Below are 18,902 nucleotides of genomic sequence, written 5' to 3' on the forward strand. Positions count from 1 at the left end.
ACCACAGACATCTCCATGGAAAGGCCACCAGAGCAAGTGTTTGCTGCTTGAGATTCGGCTCAGCAGTTGCCTCAAGCTTGTTACTTCAAAGAGAGAAGGCATGCGGGACAAATGGTGCTGGGTCGCAATGATTCAGGACCTGCAGCATTTTTCACAGAGTACTTGGCAGTGCTCCACAGTGAATCTTCCAAGATGAAAGGCACTTCCTCCTGGGTCTCAAAACCAATGGCCCAAGCATTTGCTACTTCTGAAAACACAGGAGCCCCTAGCATGTCCTGGAACATCATGAGCTCTTACTGCAAATGACAGCCTGCATCTCTAGTGCTGTGAAAACAACTGGGAGTAGGTTCCTTCACACAAAACCTATGGGAAAAGCTCTCAAGAGTTTTAGCAACCTTAGATACAAAGCAAACACAGCAGAAGACTAGAAACCCCTCACAGAGCAAGACAGCATCCCATGTAGAGTGGGATGGTCCCCACTGACCAGTGACAGACAGAGGAGACTCTGCTATCACCAGGGCAGCATCAGTCCTAATGAAGGACTCTGTGCCTAATAGCGCCTCTTCCAGGAGTAGCAGCATGTCCTCAGGAAGCTTACAGGACTGGTTCTCCTTCAAAAAGTCATAAGCAGAGCTACTTCTGTAGTAGCACCACCATGCCTGATATGCACTGGCTGCACATCCTGGGGAGTAAGCGAGCACAGAAGGAGGCCAGGCAGCCCTTTGCAATATAACTGGAACAACCAGAACATATCTTGCAAGCAATGGTACTGCTTCCCAGGGCAATGAGGAATAGTGCAAGGAGCAGTTAAAATTATGAATATGCATCTTAAAATGCCATTTCTGTCTGAAGGGCAACAGACACCTTGAGGACATCCTTGTGTTCAGCACTGGGAAGGGCTGCCCATGCTCACAGCCTGAGCTCTCCGCTGCCCTGCAGCACATGGCATTAAAGAAACCACTTCATCCCAGGCTGCCTCTGTGTTATTTGCTGTGTTTGAAGCTTTCTGGAGACACTTAAAATACAAATGTCTTGAGATTTCTATATTCTAAACCATTAAAGCAGTAAGCAGTGTGCCATGCGTGTACATCGTGGAGTGTATGGCAGGGACATTCCCAAGAAGGCTGTCCCCTCCTAAGGAAGATGCAGAGCGGTTTGTCGGGTTTCGTATTTTTAGCAGGTTTAGAAAAACCTGCCCAAGTTATTTTTGAAGTGTGTGGTATGTTTGCTCACAAAAGCGTCTCTGCAAACTGTCAATATTAAGTCAGCTTAAACCCAGCCCATTCCCTGGGGACCAGGCAGAAAAGCATCCCTGAGCTTCTGCTGGACCAAGAAACACAAATACAGGGTAACTGCTTCAGAGACACCCCCACTCCACTCTCACACTGATAGGTAACATCATCAATATTTGATAATTTCTTTTTTCTGTAAGCCCTGCCAAGCGAGGTTACATTTTATCCCGTTCCTCCCACACTTTGCATAATCCACCCAGAAACCCGAAGAGGACAAACATCTAAACATTGTCCTTGGGGCCCTTTGTTTGTTTGTAAGGCAATCTGACAATTTCTTGGCCTGTAAGCTTTTCAGAGCAGGAATGCATCCTTTTGTGTCTGGAGGAAGCCGACTGTGGGCACAGATCTTCCCCAAGGTCTCTGGGCAGAGCCGTAGTGCTTTGAAAGGCTTTGAACTGGGTTGCATGTTAATGAAGCAGCTGCTGGCTCTTCAGCCCTTCTGCCACTGCCTCCATCCTCTACTGGCCCTGAAACAAGGGCAGAAGGACTGAACAACCCCCCGAAAGACAGTGAATGGGGAAGGAATGGGGCACCATGGGAGGTGGTGGTGTCAGTCCAGCCTTGCTCATCTGCCTGCCAGGGAGAAGTTGAAGGCTGTGGCCTTCTGAGATGGACCTGCCATAGGAGAGCTGTGCCTGAGCTTTGTCCCTGGGCTGGGAGCTTTGTCCCTTCATCCCTGGAATAAAGGATAAGTCATAAATACACTGCCAGGCCTGGGAAAGATAGGGCACCAGTAGGCAGGGGAATCGGTCCAAGTTATGATTCGCTTTGTAAAACACAAGCAACAGTCTTTATCACATGAGCCAAGAAGTTGTGCAAGTCTTACAATAACCCAGCTCTAATTCTTCTTCCGTTCCCGGCTGCAAGGCCCTGGCTGTGCTGGGGTTCGGCGTGAGGCAGCAGAGGGATGTGCTCTGGCCGGTGCAGCCTGGGTGTCCCTCTCCAGGCTGTGCGAGGAGAGAGCAGCTGCTGGCTGAACCCATGCACGTGGCCAGGCGCTTCCTCTCCTGGACCAGGCGAACGTGCAGCTCAGTACTTGGACATCTTCCTGAGCCGCTCACTTTCCACAGAAACCCTTGAAAAGGTACGTCAGGCAAAAGTGACGGGTGAAGTGTAAAACCAGCTCCTAAATAGCCTAAAATCTCAAGTGTCAAGCACAGGCAGCTCCCAGTGAGAAAGTTTAACTTTTATGACAAGCCTTAACCAAAAATCCTGACAGTTAATTTTGGAGTAATACAAGGGGCAGCTTTCTTTTCCCACTTCTGAAACGAAGGAGCTGTCATTTAGGGACACTCAGATATACAGGGTTGAGAGGTAGCAGCCAGCGGCTGTCAAGAGCCCAGCGCAGTCTCTGCACACTGGTTTAGCCAGACTCCAAGATGCAGCAGCAGTTAGGTGTCGTCATGTCCCCTTGCTTTCACGTGCATGAGTACTGCAGATGCTACTCCTGCCACAACTCCATTTCACTGGGAACTTCAAAACACAAATTAGTCCAAGAGAATAATTTTCATGATGACCCAAACACAAATACAATAATAGAGTGATTTCCATTTCAGTATTTCCACAAATTACAGTACAACAATGTGATACTGCATACCTAACTCATTCTTCTGCAAAGATACTGCATCTATGCATTCCCTCAATTTACAGTCAATGTTGAAGGCACCCACCCCAAGAAGACAAGCAATATCAAATTCTTCCTGGTCTTAAGAGGTATCACATAAGACACCCAACAGTACCTTCAACTAAGTAGTCAGACTGTTCATAAACACATGAACCTCCCCCAAAAAGTAAAGGTCAAAATATCAAAGCTTACTCCAATCCTGGTTTTTGACCAAGGAAAAATTTCTTTTTTTCAGTGACATCTACACCAACAGATGTCTTTTCTACACAGGGGAATTCAGGTAATTTGTTCTCAAGCTGCAGGTGTTTTTATAGCCTACATGTCCAAATATCAACTTTATCTTAACCTAACTTTATAACTGAAGTTGAACAAGACATTTGATGTACTACACTGTTTCCATAACAGAATACCATGTGTGCATCTGTTTGAAAGGTTTATTTCTACCTTCATAAATACATAATTTTCTAAACACTGTGCAAGGCACCAAAAATTAAGTAAAATCTTTTCTTTTAGAGTATTTTAATCTCTTTTGACTCAATGAAGTAAATAAGAATCTGAAACCACCTATTTGCCAATTACAAGCCAGCAGTTAAGGCAGGTACCATTGATACAGTGCATGAATTTTCTATTGCAGTTATTTAAACAAGCAGCGTTTTACTATAGAAGTGCATATACAAACTGAATTCCAAACACCAGCAACCCAAGATAGGCACCTAGTTATGAAATTTCCTTGTATGTGTAGTAGAATGCCAAAAGTTCTGCCATAAAGTGCAAAGACTATGGACAATAACACTTTCTTTTGAGCATTTTGATACCAGTAACATAATACAACGGCTAAACATTTATAAATGTGGTTTCCATTACAAAAACATGTTCCACATAAAAGCTTCATAATACAATCCAGAAACAGAACTTGTGCGTATACATATTTAAAAAGTTGAAGCTGTACTTGCATACTTAGGTACCGGGTATATATTTGCTGACCTCTACAGTCACGCACTAAGTTTATAACCAATTTACATGTACAGTCAAAATCATTCCACTTTGAGCACCGTGATATCCACTGAGTTTTTCCATCTGAGTGATGATGTGTGACATCCGCCCTGGTAATCTGCAACCGAGCATTGCCTGTAAGATGATCTGGTTCACAGCTCTCACCCAGCCCTCCCCAATAAACAGAACCTAAAATTAGTGTCTTCCCAACACAAGTACATGTCAGATGTGGACAAATACATTCATGGTCCCAAACTTAAAACAACTGGTAAGAATTTCACAGTGATCTGGTTAAGGAAGCACAAAGACAAATGATTACATTTAAGATGAAAACTGCCTTAAAACTCAAATGAAGCTAAACTGTTATATGATGAGAAGCTAAAGGAACAAAGTATTAACCAATTAGAAAAGTGGCTCTTTCCCAACTAATAACAAAAAACCTACAGCAAAAAACTTTAGGGTCCTACTGCTGCAGCAGCCTTTGAGGTAGGTGGCGATGGCTTAAACCGAGGTAGGTAAAGTCCAAACTTGTTTTCAATCCCTGCAAAAGTGGCAACTGCCAATTTATAACCACCAACATGGTCAGGGTTAGGAGCAGGGAGCGTGATCCTAGATTTAGGAACTGGCTCTGATCCAGCTGGTTTTCTGCAAAATAATAAAAGTAATAAATTAATTTCCATAGAGTAAAACCAGTACTCACAAAAATCTCCTCCATAAAGTAAGCTGAATGAGACATCTGAGTGTACCTCCCAGTAAGTAACTAGATTAAAGGCTACAATGTAATGAGAAATACCCTCCAGAACAGTTAAGAGCCTTCATGTTGATTGAGTAGAGTCAAATCCACATAAAATTTGTGGTGCATTATTTAAAAGAGCAGTGTGGGGGAGCAGGGGTTCGTAAGTCTCTGTTACTGTGCGCAACCAGTCCAGGAACCTAGCAGAGTTTAAGAAATTTTTGTGGTGGCTTTCAAACTACTGTCCCCAAAGCTTCATAAATGGTCTGCAGCCGCTCCTAGGATCAGGGTAAAAAGCAATATGCACATCCATCTGTATCATCAACAAAGACAGGAGGCAGAGCTGAAGCTCCAACAAATAGGTTTTGGACTTGGTGACACCTATAGACTTCTTTGGGTGTCAAATGACCTGCCTAATCAGCAGCACAGCTCCTCCACCGAACTAATGAGGACTAATGCAGAGCGTATCCTGACCTGGCAGGCGTCACATTTCCCCTGCGGTTATATCCCCAGCCCATTATTTAGCCTCTCACTGTCTCCGTTTACACTAACACAGGTCCCCAGCTTGAAATGGTGATATAAAATGTGGCAATGTCTTGCTGTGAAAAGGTACTGGAATATCACCCTAACCTCCATCACTGTAGTGTGGCTTAAATAATATTTACAAAGCCTTTGCAATGTGTCCTCCATAATAGCAAGACCCTGACTCTGACGTGTTGAGGAGCACCAAGACCCACACAGAACCAAGTGCAGCTTCAGGGCTCCAGGCAGATTCAGACACCACATACTTACACTCCCCCGAAGTCCACATAAAACCATCTCTGCAGTAGCTCGTAAGTCACCAGGGTTACACCAAACTGAGGAGAAGATCGAAATACACGAGCTTGAAAGAAAAGAGAAGAATTCCTAAGTGACAAAAACCACAATTAGAAATCACTTAGTAATCAAAGCTCTTTTACGCACCTCCTGCTCCTTTCCACAGAGCCTTTGGACCTTCCTCTCGAAGGATCTTCACAAAACAGTCTACGACACCACTGTAGGTGGTCTGTCCTGCCCGGGCTGCCACCTGAAGTCTTGTTTTGATCACATCTGCAGGAGTCACCAGAGAGGCTGCAGGCATACCTACACAACACAAAAATCATCAGGTGGGTACCACTGACTTGTCACACATGCTGCACACCTCGTTTACCCAGGGGTAACCGTGCCTTTCGTCCTTACATCGGGAGAATCCAGCCACATTTGATTTAAGCAGAAGCTGAGAACCAGAACAAGCAACAAGAGGCAGCCGTTGAGGACGTGGCTTCACTCAGAGAGAGCTTCTCCTAGAGGAAGAACCATATCGCATGCTTCCTGCCGAGCTGGGAGGCACGGGCTCGATTTTTCAGCGCTAACCAGAAACTTGCATATTTAATAAGCACAAAGTTTTTGGAGGTGAGGTCAATCTTTCCCTTTCCTTTTCATGCCTCTCTGTGGTTCCTGGCATTCTGGTTGAACACTGTGTGTGCTACAATAGCCTGTACACGCACACACACACACCCCCCCCCCCAACGCAGCAGTGTCACCAAGAAACAGATAATGCCGTGCACACTTAGCAAGGCATGAGAGCTAAGGTTTAAAAAAAGGGTCATTCTTCTCATTAGGAATAGCAGACTGCTCATCTGCAAAGCCACAGCTGACATCCTCAGCAGAACACTTGGAGGAAGATTTAAATTTACCCTGGCAGATAATCAACTGAAAGCAAATAATACCAAATTACAAATGGATGGTATTTCTAAAATCATTCCTATCCAAACTGCGGCTGCCCATGTTTAGAATTGGGAAAAAAAAAAAAAAGAAGCCAAAAAAAAAGCGCCGAGACTGTACCCAGAAGACACTGTCTCTTACGGTTTTATTACTTTTCCATTCTGCATCTGTTCCAAACCAACTTGGTCAGATGTAGATGCATAAATCTCCTTTGCTTTTTTTTTTTTAAGGCTTAATAATTCTGTAACAACTTTTGTCCAAACCAGCATGGTCTGGCTTCAAGCACCAGAGCACCCTTCCTGCAGAGTGCTCTGAGAGATTAAGCCTGTGCTTATCACCAAATTAAGAATTCCTCCTCCTCTCCTGGACCCCCAAAATAACGCATGAGCTGAACTTGCACAGTGGTCAGTCTGGCAGGCAAGTGCTAAAACCCAATAAATGTTTCTGAACTCCAGAAATGTTGAAATTCCTCTTTGTTTAGCCTTACCCACACCAGGATATTGGTTGAGTCTTCATTTAAAGCTGGACTTTTGTCCTTCAAAAGCCAACCAGTGTTTTCAAGGAAAACCAAAGGACGTACTTAGAAACAATTCTGCTTACTACATGTTGACTTCCATCTCCTTATTCCTCATTCCTTATTACTGAGGATATTTTGCAGTTAAAGATGTTTTTAATCCTGTTTTTAGGAGCTATGTGTACAGGACAAAAGACTTTACAGACAAATAAAAATTTACAGGTTGCTGCCGTGAGGAGCTTACAATCGAAATGAGACAAATGGCACAGCAGGAGCTGACAATAAAAAAAAGGAGTGAGGGGAGGAGAAGGAAGTTCATGGAGGCAATAAGCAGATGGAGCAAATTAAGGAGAGATCCTGTAGCTGATACTAGAATCATCGCAGAAAATGCCGCGGCACAACAGGTTGAGACATCTGGTGAACAGTGAAAACCAGAAGCAGATCAAGCTAGATGACATGCATGTTGCACATGTCCCTAACAACAACGAAAAGGAAGAAAATATACCCAGCACAAGCAACACCCACTGGCAAAGGACGCAGGTGCACATCTGAGCACGGCCAGCTTGAACAAGCCAGCACCGCAGCGCTGTGGAAAGGTGGAGTTTCCCACATCCAGACAGAGCTCCTGCACACATCTGAAGTCCAATGACCAGGCGAGATCCCCAGCCAGAGCCGAGTCATCAGCCCAGAGACCCAGCCAGCGTTTCACAGGTGGTGGGGGTTTTGTTTTGTCTTTCCCTTGACTTTCTTGCGGCAAAACAGGGGACACATACGCCCCTACCGCGCTTTACGTGTACCCAATAAAAGAAATTCCTTGTTTTTGTAAATAGTACAATGAGTGTTGTATCTTTAACACTGTAATTTGCTCATGAGAGTTAACCTAGGATGGGATTCACAGGAAGCACTGGATAAAATTCACATTATAGCTAGTTTGGTAAGCCGTATCAGCAACAATAAAGACTGCTTCTGTGCCTGAACTTCAAAGGGACGGTTATCTCAGTCTGCAATCACCTGACAATGGCTAGAAAGAGAAAAATAGGAAAATCTAAGAAATTACTTGACTTAAAAATGCCAGCTTATGTTTCAAGTCTGTAAATATGATCTAAAGTTCAAAAATTGTTTTGTTCCATTAAAATGGGTGAGAAATAAGCTGGTTGTAAGCTCCTGTTGGGAGGCTTGGAGGCTGGCTCTGGTTTGGGGTGGGGGAGGGGAGAGGACAAGGGTTTTTTAAGCACCAGTCATTTGAACACAGCTGGTTTTCCTAGGGCCAGGTCAATTCCTCTGGACTACGAGCTACTGAATACAGAGCAAATCCAAAGAGCTGAAGCTATATGCTTCAACAAAACAGATTAACTGATCTGCACCGTCAGGCTTTGGCTATATCCTAAGCCCAGATACTGGCCATAAAAGGTCCCTGGCTCTTCAAGAGACACAGCCTCGTGTATAATCCTGACCAAGAACAGTTTCCCCAGGGAGAAGAAAGCTTAAAATCAAATGAGAAAACCACCAACAATCTATCTGTACTGGATTCATGCTACTCCATCATTTTTCTCACCCGGCAGGTCGCAGCAGCCTGTCAGGGGCCACGCTGGAGGAAGAACTTGGCTGCAGCTCAGAAAGACCAAGCAGCCCCCAGTGAACACGATGGCAATACCTGCTGATGGGAGCCCTCCTGCTTGCTATGCACTCCCTCAAAGGTCTTGTTGCACAAATTTTCAAGCCCATTTGTTTCCTGAAGGGAAAACCTTGGACATAGCAGGAGCAGGACTCTCAAACTGCCCTCTCCAGAAGGCAGCTACCAAATGGTGGTCCCCTTTGGGTGTAGAAACTGGGTGCCACGCCAGGGACCAGCTACGCAGCAGACACAAAGGCAAGCTGAGGCTACAAAGTGTGTCTCTGTGTTTTCCCTTAGGCTCTGGCGCACTCAAGTTAAATGCATCTGTGACAAGTTAAGCATGATTTGGCTCTCCTATCCACTATGTAGCAGACTAAAACAAGCAAGTGCTCAAGATCACACTCAGCATCTCTGTCACATCTGAATACGCTAGGAATCAGCAACCTGTGGCACAACAGAAATGCTTTCAAGCTTTTCTGTTCTATTTAATATATCAAAAAAAAAAAGGTAATATCCTCACAAAGCCCAGTAACTGCATGGGATACTGTGGGTAGCAAGTAATTATCATAATTTTGTCACAGGCTATGTCATTGTGTTCGGAGAGCTGTATTGCCAGCATGGCTTTTGGACTCCACATACCAAAATTCAAGATTCCTTTGATCATAAAGAATTTCACAAATGCTGTGATTTTATTTATAAACCATTTCAACAAAACTTTACCCGTCAGCCAGCCACAAACAAAAATGGCACAGTAACTTCACAAAGAAAGATGATACACGATGACAAAACATCAGCACTTAAATCCTTCCCTTTGTTTTTCCTCCTGAACATTGTCATTATACCAGGAACTTACAGTATCTTTATTTTTAACATCAACTCACCCTACAGTGTGGTAGCTTTCTGTTATTTGGGCACAAGGTTGCAAAGCGCGTACAGTTCTTCTGAGCTTTTCAAAGTTCTCACTGCCGTAACTATTGCACTGCAGATGCAACACAGTGGCATGCAAAAAGAAATCTGGGCACTTACCAGCTATTGATCCAGCCAAGAGCAGATTTCCAGGGCTAACCCTCCCATCTTCATTTGCAAATGAAGCTTTCAAATGAGCATAACAGGGGAAGTAAATGGCAGAGAAGGGGATATCACGCAAAAAACATGCCTTAGCACCCTGTGTTGAAAAAGAGAACAAGTTTTGAGAATGAGCAAATTTAACATGATGAACTATGAACACCAGAGAACAGAGCAACATCGTAATTCTTTTGTTTTGTTGCAAAGGGTTTATAGAAAAAGCAATTCCTTCTCTCAAAATTTTGAGAGATCCATGTATTTCATCCTGCGGAGGAGTGTCTGTGTATTGTTTCTCGGTTCAGTAATTTCTGTCATTGTATTTATCTTGTCTACTTTTTCTCCCTCACTCCCCAGTACTGTAGTTATTTGCTGGTAATAGAGAAAATGTCATGTTTGGAGTAAACTCGGATAACACCTTTGCAGAATTTTAAATAATTGACGCTGTAGCCATGCACCTGTAGTGGGAGTTTAGGATGTGTCTGAAGACAATTGAGCCACAGGACAGGTCTGTCCCCTCTCATTCCCAATTAAAATAAATACTTCAGGGAAGATAGTGCCCAGTCCATGCGTCTATGCAGACATTGCAATTGATAACGCCACACAAATTGAGGGAAAGAGCCAAAGAAAGAGAGTAGGGCTGTAATACTAACTCTTCCGCAGAACAGTAACAGGATCATTTCCTTGTGATTTTTGAAGTACAGGTGATCTGGGATACAGCTTGTTTCAAATAAGTTTCAGCTCTTACTGTTAAATCTGCCTTGCTATCAATTTTGTACGTGGTACAAACAGCCAACAAAGTTACCAGCAATACAGCTGGTTTCAAACCTAAGAGGTTGGCAAATAGGCAAGGAAAGTTTTGGGGTAGCAGCAATTAATCAACTGTTTTTCAAGCAGGGGGAAAGCAAAAAAGCCACGAGGGGAGGCAACCGAAATAAAATACCAAATAATACCCGTGTTCCAACAGCAAAAGGGACTTGCAATCTGCCTCTCCTCAATATGGAGATCCAGAGGACACCAGAGCCTGACACACCAGGACTGAGACGGACAGAAAGGCACAAACAGGAGGTGGCTTTGGAAAATAGGTAAAATCTTCCAAGCTTGAGAAAGAAATGGCTTGGACATGCGCCTAAGACTCCTCTCTTTGACACGAGTGTGGAGTTGTGGTGAAACTGCTTGAAGTTCATCCACGAGCCTTCCCGGGGTGCCCTTGTTACTGTACTTCTCTTGTGTACAGGTCTACCAGGGCATGGCTCAGTGCCAGATATTTCACAGGGGACATACGAATATCCACAGGATTTAATTAAATCTAATGACATGCCTGCACAGATCTGTAAGCTTAGCTTGTACTGTAACAGCAGTTAAAATATACTGCTTATCCAAGTTGGATGCTGGTTATCAAGCAAAGACGCAAGAGCTGCAAGGTGTCAGAAAAACTGAAAAGTCACCTTTCAGTGAGGCAAGGCAGGGGCGGGCGAGCAGGATGTGTGACAGGAAAACCAGGTCCTGCGAGCCAGTTCACAGGAGATGCTAATACGTGCAGTTTGCAGTCAGAGAATGCCTCTGAGAAAATAAAGATTTGTCTAAAAACAGCCATTACATCTAGTCAGGCTTTCTGTGTCACAGATTCAGTTACCGAGCACAGTGAGCACAACACACTCTGCTCCAAACCCAGCTGCTTTCCACCACACTTTCTCAGCTTATTTCTTGACGTTTTCAGACTAAGAACTGACTGCTTCCCCCAACAGTCCATTCGGAGGTTAATGACTCCTGCTGTTAAGACCCTTTGCCTTGTTGCTCAGCTGGATTTGTCTGATCTATGCTGCCAGTCACTGGTTCTCGTTATGCCCTTCTAGACACACTAAGGAAAACGCCATAAAGGAACTCAAAGCGCTGCCGTTGCAGCTGCTCCGCTGTTCGCCTGTGCCAAATGGGGTTATCAGCCATGGAACAAAGTGATGCTGGGCCGGATTCTCCTCTCAAAATTACCTGCAAAGCCCATACACTTTACCTTGAGGGCACACAGAAGGGTGAATCTTTTGTATTCACCAGAGACACAAGAATTCTGGCCTCTCCTGTGCAACAGAAGCCCGTTTTACAGTTTACCTTTAATCTTCACATAAAAAGAAAAGACTAGGGTTTTACCAAGTTCTGTATGAAAATCCAGCTTTTTAATGATCAAATGTCTGCATTCTATCTACCTCACAGAAAAATTATGAAACTCACTAACGAAAAATTCACAGGCAGACACGGTTTCTTCCAAGATTTATTTTTAGAGTATGCTTTTCCTCAGAGCAAATCTCCTTGCTGCCTTTGCCCTCAGGGCACATAACTTCTATTTTCTTTGCAATGTTGTCATTAAACACTGAGCACATTTTTTCCTCTGCATTTTTTTCATACTCTGAAATATCTTGACATAGTTAAAATAACTTAGGAAATCAATGAACTCCAAATGCGAGCAACTCTTAACTCAATCCGAGCTGCTAATATTCCTCCCCCTTCATTAAAAGGCTCTTTTCATGGGGCAAAACCAGCATATTGTTAGTATCACTAATAATACACATTCAGGTACGCAGAGAGGGAGGGATGTCCATCAACTTAGTTGGCTCAGTGTAAACAAAACCTGGATCAAAACTTGGATCCACTTTAATAATAACCCAGCTTGGCTCCAGTCCAGCATCACAACAGTCTGAAGTTTCCCCCCATCGTTCCGTTTAAAGTTTGGGAAAGCATGTTTAAAAGCAGGCCTCATTTAACTTCAAGTTAATCATCCGCAACCAGCCTAGGCCAATTAGGAAGGCTTAGGGAGATTGGCCACAGTATCTTGAAAAGCAAAAGAAACATTTATTTTACTTCTCGCACCTTTTTGATGTGGACAACGTGCTGAAAGCCAAAAGGAGTTTTAATCAATCCCCAGAAAGCTGTAAGGATCATCCGCCCGAGTTTATTCTGGCAGCCAAGGTGCAGACCTGCCAGGCATGAAATTGTTGGGAGATCCTACACACCATGACATGAGCCTCCCTCACACAGCAGCCAGTTGGCTCCCATCTTCAATCTCTTTAATAACATTAAAGCTCTTAATCTCGGATAGTATCTCACTGAATAAACCAACAGAGGAAAAAAAAAAAAAACCCTGATTGTCAAAGATTCGGATAAATAAGCCCAAGTCAGTGCTGAGGCAGGTTCTTTAGCATGCTAATTCCTGCTTATACCAGCTCTACCTGCAAATAAGGCTCTAAACAAACTATTTCTACTACAAGGGGAGGGTAATTATACTGACAAAGGCACCTCTGTGTCGGGTTGGGCAGAAGGAGCCGGCAGGTCTGGGAGACGCAGGCATAACCTAGTCTCCTGCAGTGAATGCACATTGTCTAGTGCAGGGGGAAAAATGCCAGACTGGGGGGGACCTAGCAGCATTCAAGACAACAGTGGTGCACCTTGTCTGAGAGGGTTATTTAATGCTTCTGGCACCTGTACTTACAGCCACCCCCTCTTTTTCTCCTTTACAGGTTTAGAATTTATTTGGCATGTATAATTGTTATTTTGATCCTATAGCAACAAACAATAGGCAGCATGTCATTTCTTGATCATTTTGCATTCTTCTTGGGTTTTACTACAGACTTAACCCTTTGGAATCAGAGCCCTAACAGCACCTAACAAGTTTTGTAACAGTCAGTCAAATATTACTGGCATTTGTTTTCAAGGGGTGTAATTTTTTCTACTGTAAAATGACATTGCCTTAAAAGTTGCTATAGGTTTTTATTCACATATATTTATACCAACCAAAATATGAAACTGACTTAGCACATCAAGTTAGAGGAATAAAACACTAATTTAAATGCTGTGCCAGCAATTCAGATTTAGTTTGCAGACAAAAATTAGAGCACTTAGTTGGAAGGGCTTTTCTTTTTTTGTTATTTTCAAAGAAAATTTATGAAGAGCAGGCTCTCACATATGAGAACACATTCACAAATAGGTATGGTAGATGCAAATAAATGTAACTCAAAACTTTTACTACTCTGTTCCATATGTTTATCATCCTGCTGTAAACCTACAACTTCAAGAGGTGAAAAACTTCAGCTGTTATCAAAGCGACCAGGTGGGAGCTTGGTACACATCCTGTTACCTGAGATTACACTTTCCATGTCAAAACACCAGAAACCCATTTATGAAGTTGTCAAAAAAAAAAAAAAAAAAAAGAAGATACTTTTGGAAGCTTTTCTGACTAGTTTTGGAAATGCAAACTGTGTCAGCGATATCAGCCAAAGCACAAATCTCAGCTAAATAACTTCTAGTAATTGTCATCATAAACACTACCACAACCAACGTATCCTTTCCTCAAAGAATCATTTACTACTGTATTATTTACCATCTTCTTGGGATCACAGAATAACTTTTTTTGTGCAAAATTATGGAGTGGCACTGTCTGTTACGCTGTAAAGCACTATTCAGAATGATTATTTATAAAAAGAGTAATATTTTATTAAACATTTTATGGCAGATATTATATGGATATGAGTTTCTATGATGTACAAAATAAGTAGGTGTACTTACAATGTGCATCTACACGAGCACTTTAAAGATGTCTTTTGAAACTAATAGAATATAAATTCAATGGACTTTAATGGGACTTTATGCATATTACTGTGTAAGACAGGCAGAAGACAGAAAATACATTAGCTAATCTTGTACAATTACTTCAGTATTCAACTGTGACCACAAATTAAATAAAATCTATTAAAAATATTGAAAACCAGAAATGTATCCTTTCCCATTTCTGCCGACACAAATGACATTTTGCTTTAGGTTAAATGATATCTTCCCTGAGTGGGATACGTTGTCTTTATATTTTTAAGAATAGCTGTCATCTACAGAACATCTGTAGCTAAAGAAGAATTGACTAGTCATAGGCTTCCATGCCCTTGCTTTCACAGCAACAATTACTGGCAAAAAGAAGACAAATAGAGGAATCAAATTCCTTCTGCAAAAGTGCTGTTATGTGCCTCCCCAAAGGAGCAGCTGGGTTTGGAGAAGTACAATGTTTTAAAATACTTATTACAAAAAAAAAAAAATACACAAGTAGTTCAAAATTTCAGACAAAGTCAGAAAAAAATATTTGCTTTCTAGCTTTAAAGAACTACAGGGGTTCAACCCAGTGGTTAGCCTAACAAGCTGTATCTGTCAAATCTGGACTTAACATGCATTTTATTTCTAAGCTGCGTATCATTACAGAATTGCTAGTATCTGAACACCCAGTGAAGGCACAGTGAGTCTGGGAGGAAGCTTTGACTTTAAATTGTTGTACTTATTATGATGGACAATTAGTTGAAGTGAAAAAAACCCTCTGTTTTTCCAGACCTACTGGTCTTTAGTTCTTTGCCGGGGGACGAAGAGAAGGAGAGATTTAAATGATCTGACCTGAACCTCTATGCACCGCGTTAGCAATTTTTCCCCAAATAAAAACTTTTAGAGTTACAAAGGTACACCAAGATAATACTGATCTTCAAGGAGGGTCTCCTCAAAGCACTAGGATGGTCCATTCCACTGTGCAGAAGACTGAGCAACCATGTCAGAAGGCCAGCATGGATGAACAAGGAACTCATGATTGAGCTCAAATGCAGAAAGTAAAAAGGAAGCAGAGGTGGGTACGGGCTACCCAGGAGAAATACAGAACCACTGCTTGGGCATGCAGCAATTGAGTCAGAAAAGCCAAGGGTCAGCTGGAGTTGGATCTAGTAAGGGATGTGAAAGAGGAGTAAAAAGGGCTGCTGTAAGTACATGAGCAGCAAAAGGACAACTAACTAAATTGTGAGGCTATTGCTCAATGGGGGCAGGAAACCTAGTGACGAAGTACATGGAAAAGGCAGAGAGGTTACTTTTGCCTTGCTTTTTACTAGTAAGATCTGCCCTCAGGCCTCTCAGCTCCATAAGGTTACCAGAAAAGGCTGCAGGAGCACAGCATTACCTACAGACAGAGCACTTAAGCCATCTGCACATACACGGTCTGTGAGACCAGAAGAGATACCTCCAATGGTGCTGAGATAGCTGGCTGATGTTGTTGTGAGGCTGTTATTACCTTCAAAAGGTCAAGTCAGTCAAGGGGGTTCTGATGACTGGAAAAAGACAAACATCACACCCATCTTGAAGAAGAGCAAGAAGGAAAATCTGGGAAACTACAAGCTGTTTGGGCACACCTCTGTCCCTGGGAGGTTTATGGAGCAAATGCTCCTGGAAGCCATTTCCAAGCATATGAAGGGCAAGAGAGAGATTTGGGAACAACCAATATGGATTTACCAAATCACAGTGACCAACCTGTTTGCCAGACCTGTGGATGAGGGGACAGCAATGGATGTTGTGCACCTTGACTATGAGCAAGGCTTTTAGAATGGTCTGCCATAGTATCTTCATAGCTAAATCGGTGGAACACGAGCTGCACTCTCAGCAGATTAGTGGATGATACTGAATCGGGGAAGCAGCTAGTGTGCTGTAGGGCAAGGCTGCTATTCAGAGAGACCTTCACAGGATGGAGAAATAGGCTGACAAGAACATCACGAAGTTCAAATCAGCAAATGCAAAGTCCCGCATCTGGATTGGAATAGTCCTGTGCAGCAGCACAGGCTGAGTGGCCAGAAAGCAGCTTTGGAGAAAGTCTGGAGGGTACTGGTGGCCAAGTTGAGTACGGGTCAGCAATGCCTCTTTGCAGTGAAGACAGCCAGCCACACCCTGGGCTGTAGTAGCAAGGGTGCAAGGGAAGTGATTATTCCCCTCCATTCAGCACTGGTGAGACCACATCTGGAGTCCTCTGTCCAGTTCTGGTCTTGCCAGTACCAGAAAGATGTTGCCACACTGGACTGAGTCCAGTTCAGGGCCATCAAGCCATCTGGATAGCCCATGGTGTATAAGGAGAGGCCAAGGGAACTCAGCGTGCTCAACTCCGAGAAGAGCAGGCTAGGGGGAGACCTTATTGCTTTCTTCGGCTACTTAAAGGGAGGGTGCAGGGAAGACAAGTCTTCTTGGAGATGCGCAGTGGAAGGATTAGAGGCAATGGACAGAAGCTGGAACACGGACAATTCCAATTAGGCATTAGAAAAAGGGTGGGGGTCTTTTGGTTTTGTTTGTTTGTTCTAAACCATGGAGGTGGTCAAATACTGCGTCAGGTTGCCCAGATGACCTCCAGACTGGCTTTCAACACACATTATTCTGATTCCAACATCAAGTCTGCAAGTAGAGCAGAGCACAGAGCAGAGATCTCAGCAGAGTACTACTGTGCATTGTTTTGCATCACTAGCACAGCAGAGCACCACGTTAACATGCCAATGAATGACCCAAAAGAATATTAATCTCACTAATGCAGAGGGGCATCAAAACTACCCAACCCAGCTTCTCGGTGATCCTCAAATGGCTATGCATTTGGACTAGAATGCTGGGATAATTACGATCATAATCAATACAAGAGTCACTCAGCTGGATGCAAAAAGGGTTTACATAGCATTTCCTTTGTTAATTTGTTGACATGAGGCATAAGATTTATTTGTCTGTGCCTTGGTTTTCTCTGTTAATGCAAGACAGGAACACTGAAATTACATATATCAGGGGTGTGGGGGCATTTTATTTTGAAATCCACAGAAAGTGCTTCATATGTAGAAATTAATACAAAATATAAGAATTCAAACAACAAGCAGTAGATCTTGTTAAGACATGCAGGAATTTGCCTCATGAAGCTAAGACCAATATACGTAATTCTTCGCATCTTCTGGCTGCAGTTATAATTAATGAAAGTACATTCTTCCTCACTGACTACTATATGGGACTCTTACAGATTTTCACCCGAACTTCAGCATAAAAGATGCATAGAAACTAAGCAGAACAAGTTGAATTGATCTATGGTGGTAAGAACAATTTTCAAGATGATTTATTTCTGAACTGGGAAAAGAGAATTTCCACTGCAGTCCTTGCAATGCAGTAAACAAAACAACAACAAAGCGGTGCGAGAGAAACAGAAAAGCCAGTGTGCAGCACACTGGATTACCAGTCCTGATTTGAGGTTTGTAACTTATCAACACAGAAATAAACTCACATCGACAAGCAATGGAAACACTTCAGCTCTACTATGAGCTTGCAGACTGGTTGGTAATGTTCTCATTCATCACAAATAAACAATGGCTTAAAAATATCCATGCTCCTATTTTGAAAAATGATCATTATGTTAATATTAGTTTCAAGTTAACATCACATCTTCTAGGCTCCACCTTCCTGTTAAATATGTGATATCTCTCTATTTATTCTATCTCTATAACAAGCCTATTTTCTCCACTGCTGGCAGTACAGACAAATCATTGATCTTTTCTCTCTGTGGATCTCACCAGCCAACTGTTAGGTTGACGGAATCCCTTTTGTTCCCATCTCAAGGTAGGACCTTTAAGGAAATTCTGTAAGCAACAGAGGATCCCATCCCTCTGTACCGCTTCTCACACTATCCCACCCTACTTGGCCTTATTTAGACGGTGGCCATCTTCACCTTTCCCAGGGACACAGCACTACAGGCACTTGATATCCATTAACACAGACATCAGAAGTGAATTATTTGGGTGGTCAGTGGTGGAAACTGCTGTAGAAAACTGCAGTCAACCCTTCTTAGAGCAGTTTTACAAGAATTTCTAACAAGTCAAGTGGAAAAGGAGGAACATTATGGTCTTGAACCAAAATTGATGAAGTAGTTAATTTTTGTTGGTTTTGCTTTCTTTTGGCCACAAAAGACAAAGAAAAAAAAAAACACAACAGAAAATAAATTCAGGCCATAACAAACAGCAAAAAAATGAAAACATTTTTTTATCAACTGTGAAATGAAATACTACATTTAAATTTTGGATTGTTAAACAATTTTTTAAAGAAAACTTAGGGGGAAAAAAAGAGACATCCATTTATTTCAAATGAAAATTCCTGAAATGAAAAGTCTAGAAAGTTAATCAGTTGGTCCTAAACCATGAATAAGATAGGCCAGTGTTTAAACAGCTGGAATACTTACATGAAGGCCCATTAAACCTATAAACAAACTCCAAGATTCACAAATAAAAATGTCTTCTAAAACAAGTATCAGGACAAGAGGAAATGGCCTCAAGTTGCACCAGGGGAGATCCAGACTGGATATTAGGAAAAATTTCTTTACTGAGAGAGTGGTGACACACTGGAATAAATTGCCCAGGGAAGTGGTGGAGTCACCCTCCCTGGAGGTATTCAAGGAACTTGTGGACGTGGCATTGTGGGACATGGCTTAATGGGCATGGTGGTGTGTTGTGGTTTTTGTTTCTTTTTTTTTTTGGTTCATG

General features: G+C 42.7%; 1 protein-coding gene across 1 annotated transcript in view; it reads right to left on the minus strand.

The window, feature by feature from the left end:
• Positions 1 to 3,395: 3,395 nt before the first annotated feature.
• Positions 3,396 to 18,902, minus strand: part of SLC25A13 (solute carrier family 25 member 13) — a 77,926-nt gene continuing 62,419 nt past the window's right edge. The window contains exons 14-17 of the mRNA XM_059818384.1: positions 9,541 to 9,679; positions 5,606 to 5,764; positions 5,435 to 5,525; positions 3,396 to 4,554 (exon numbers count right to left, since the gene is read on the minus strand). Coding sequence (XP_059674367.1) covers positions 4,365 to 4,554; positions 5,435 to 5,525; positions 5,606 to 5,764; positions 9,541 to 9,679 — 579 coding nt within the window. The 3' untranslated portion in view covers positions 3,396 to 4,364. The remainder of the gene's footprint in view (positions 4,555 to 5,434; positions 5,526 to 5,605; positions 5,765 to 9,540; positions 9,680 to 18,902) is intronic.

The sequence above is a fragment of the Gavia stellata genome, chromosome 6, assembly GCF_030936135.1.
Source record: "Gavia stellata isolate bGavSte3 chromosome 6, bGavSte3.hap2, whole genome shotgun sequence".
NCBI classification, from domain to species: Eukaryota; Metazoa; Chordata; class Aves; order Gaviiformes; family Gaviidae; genus Gavia; species Gavia stellata.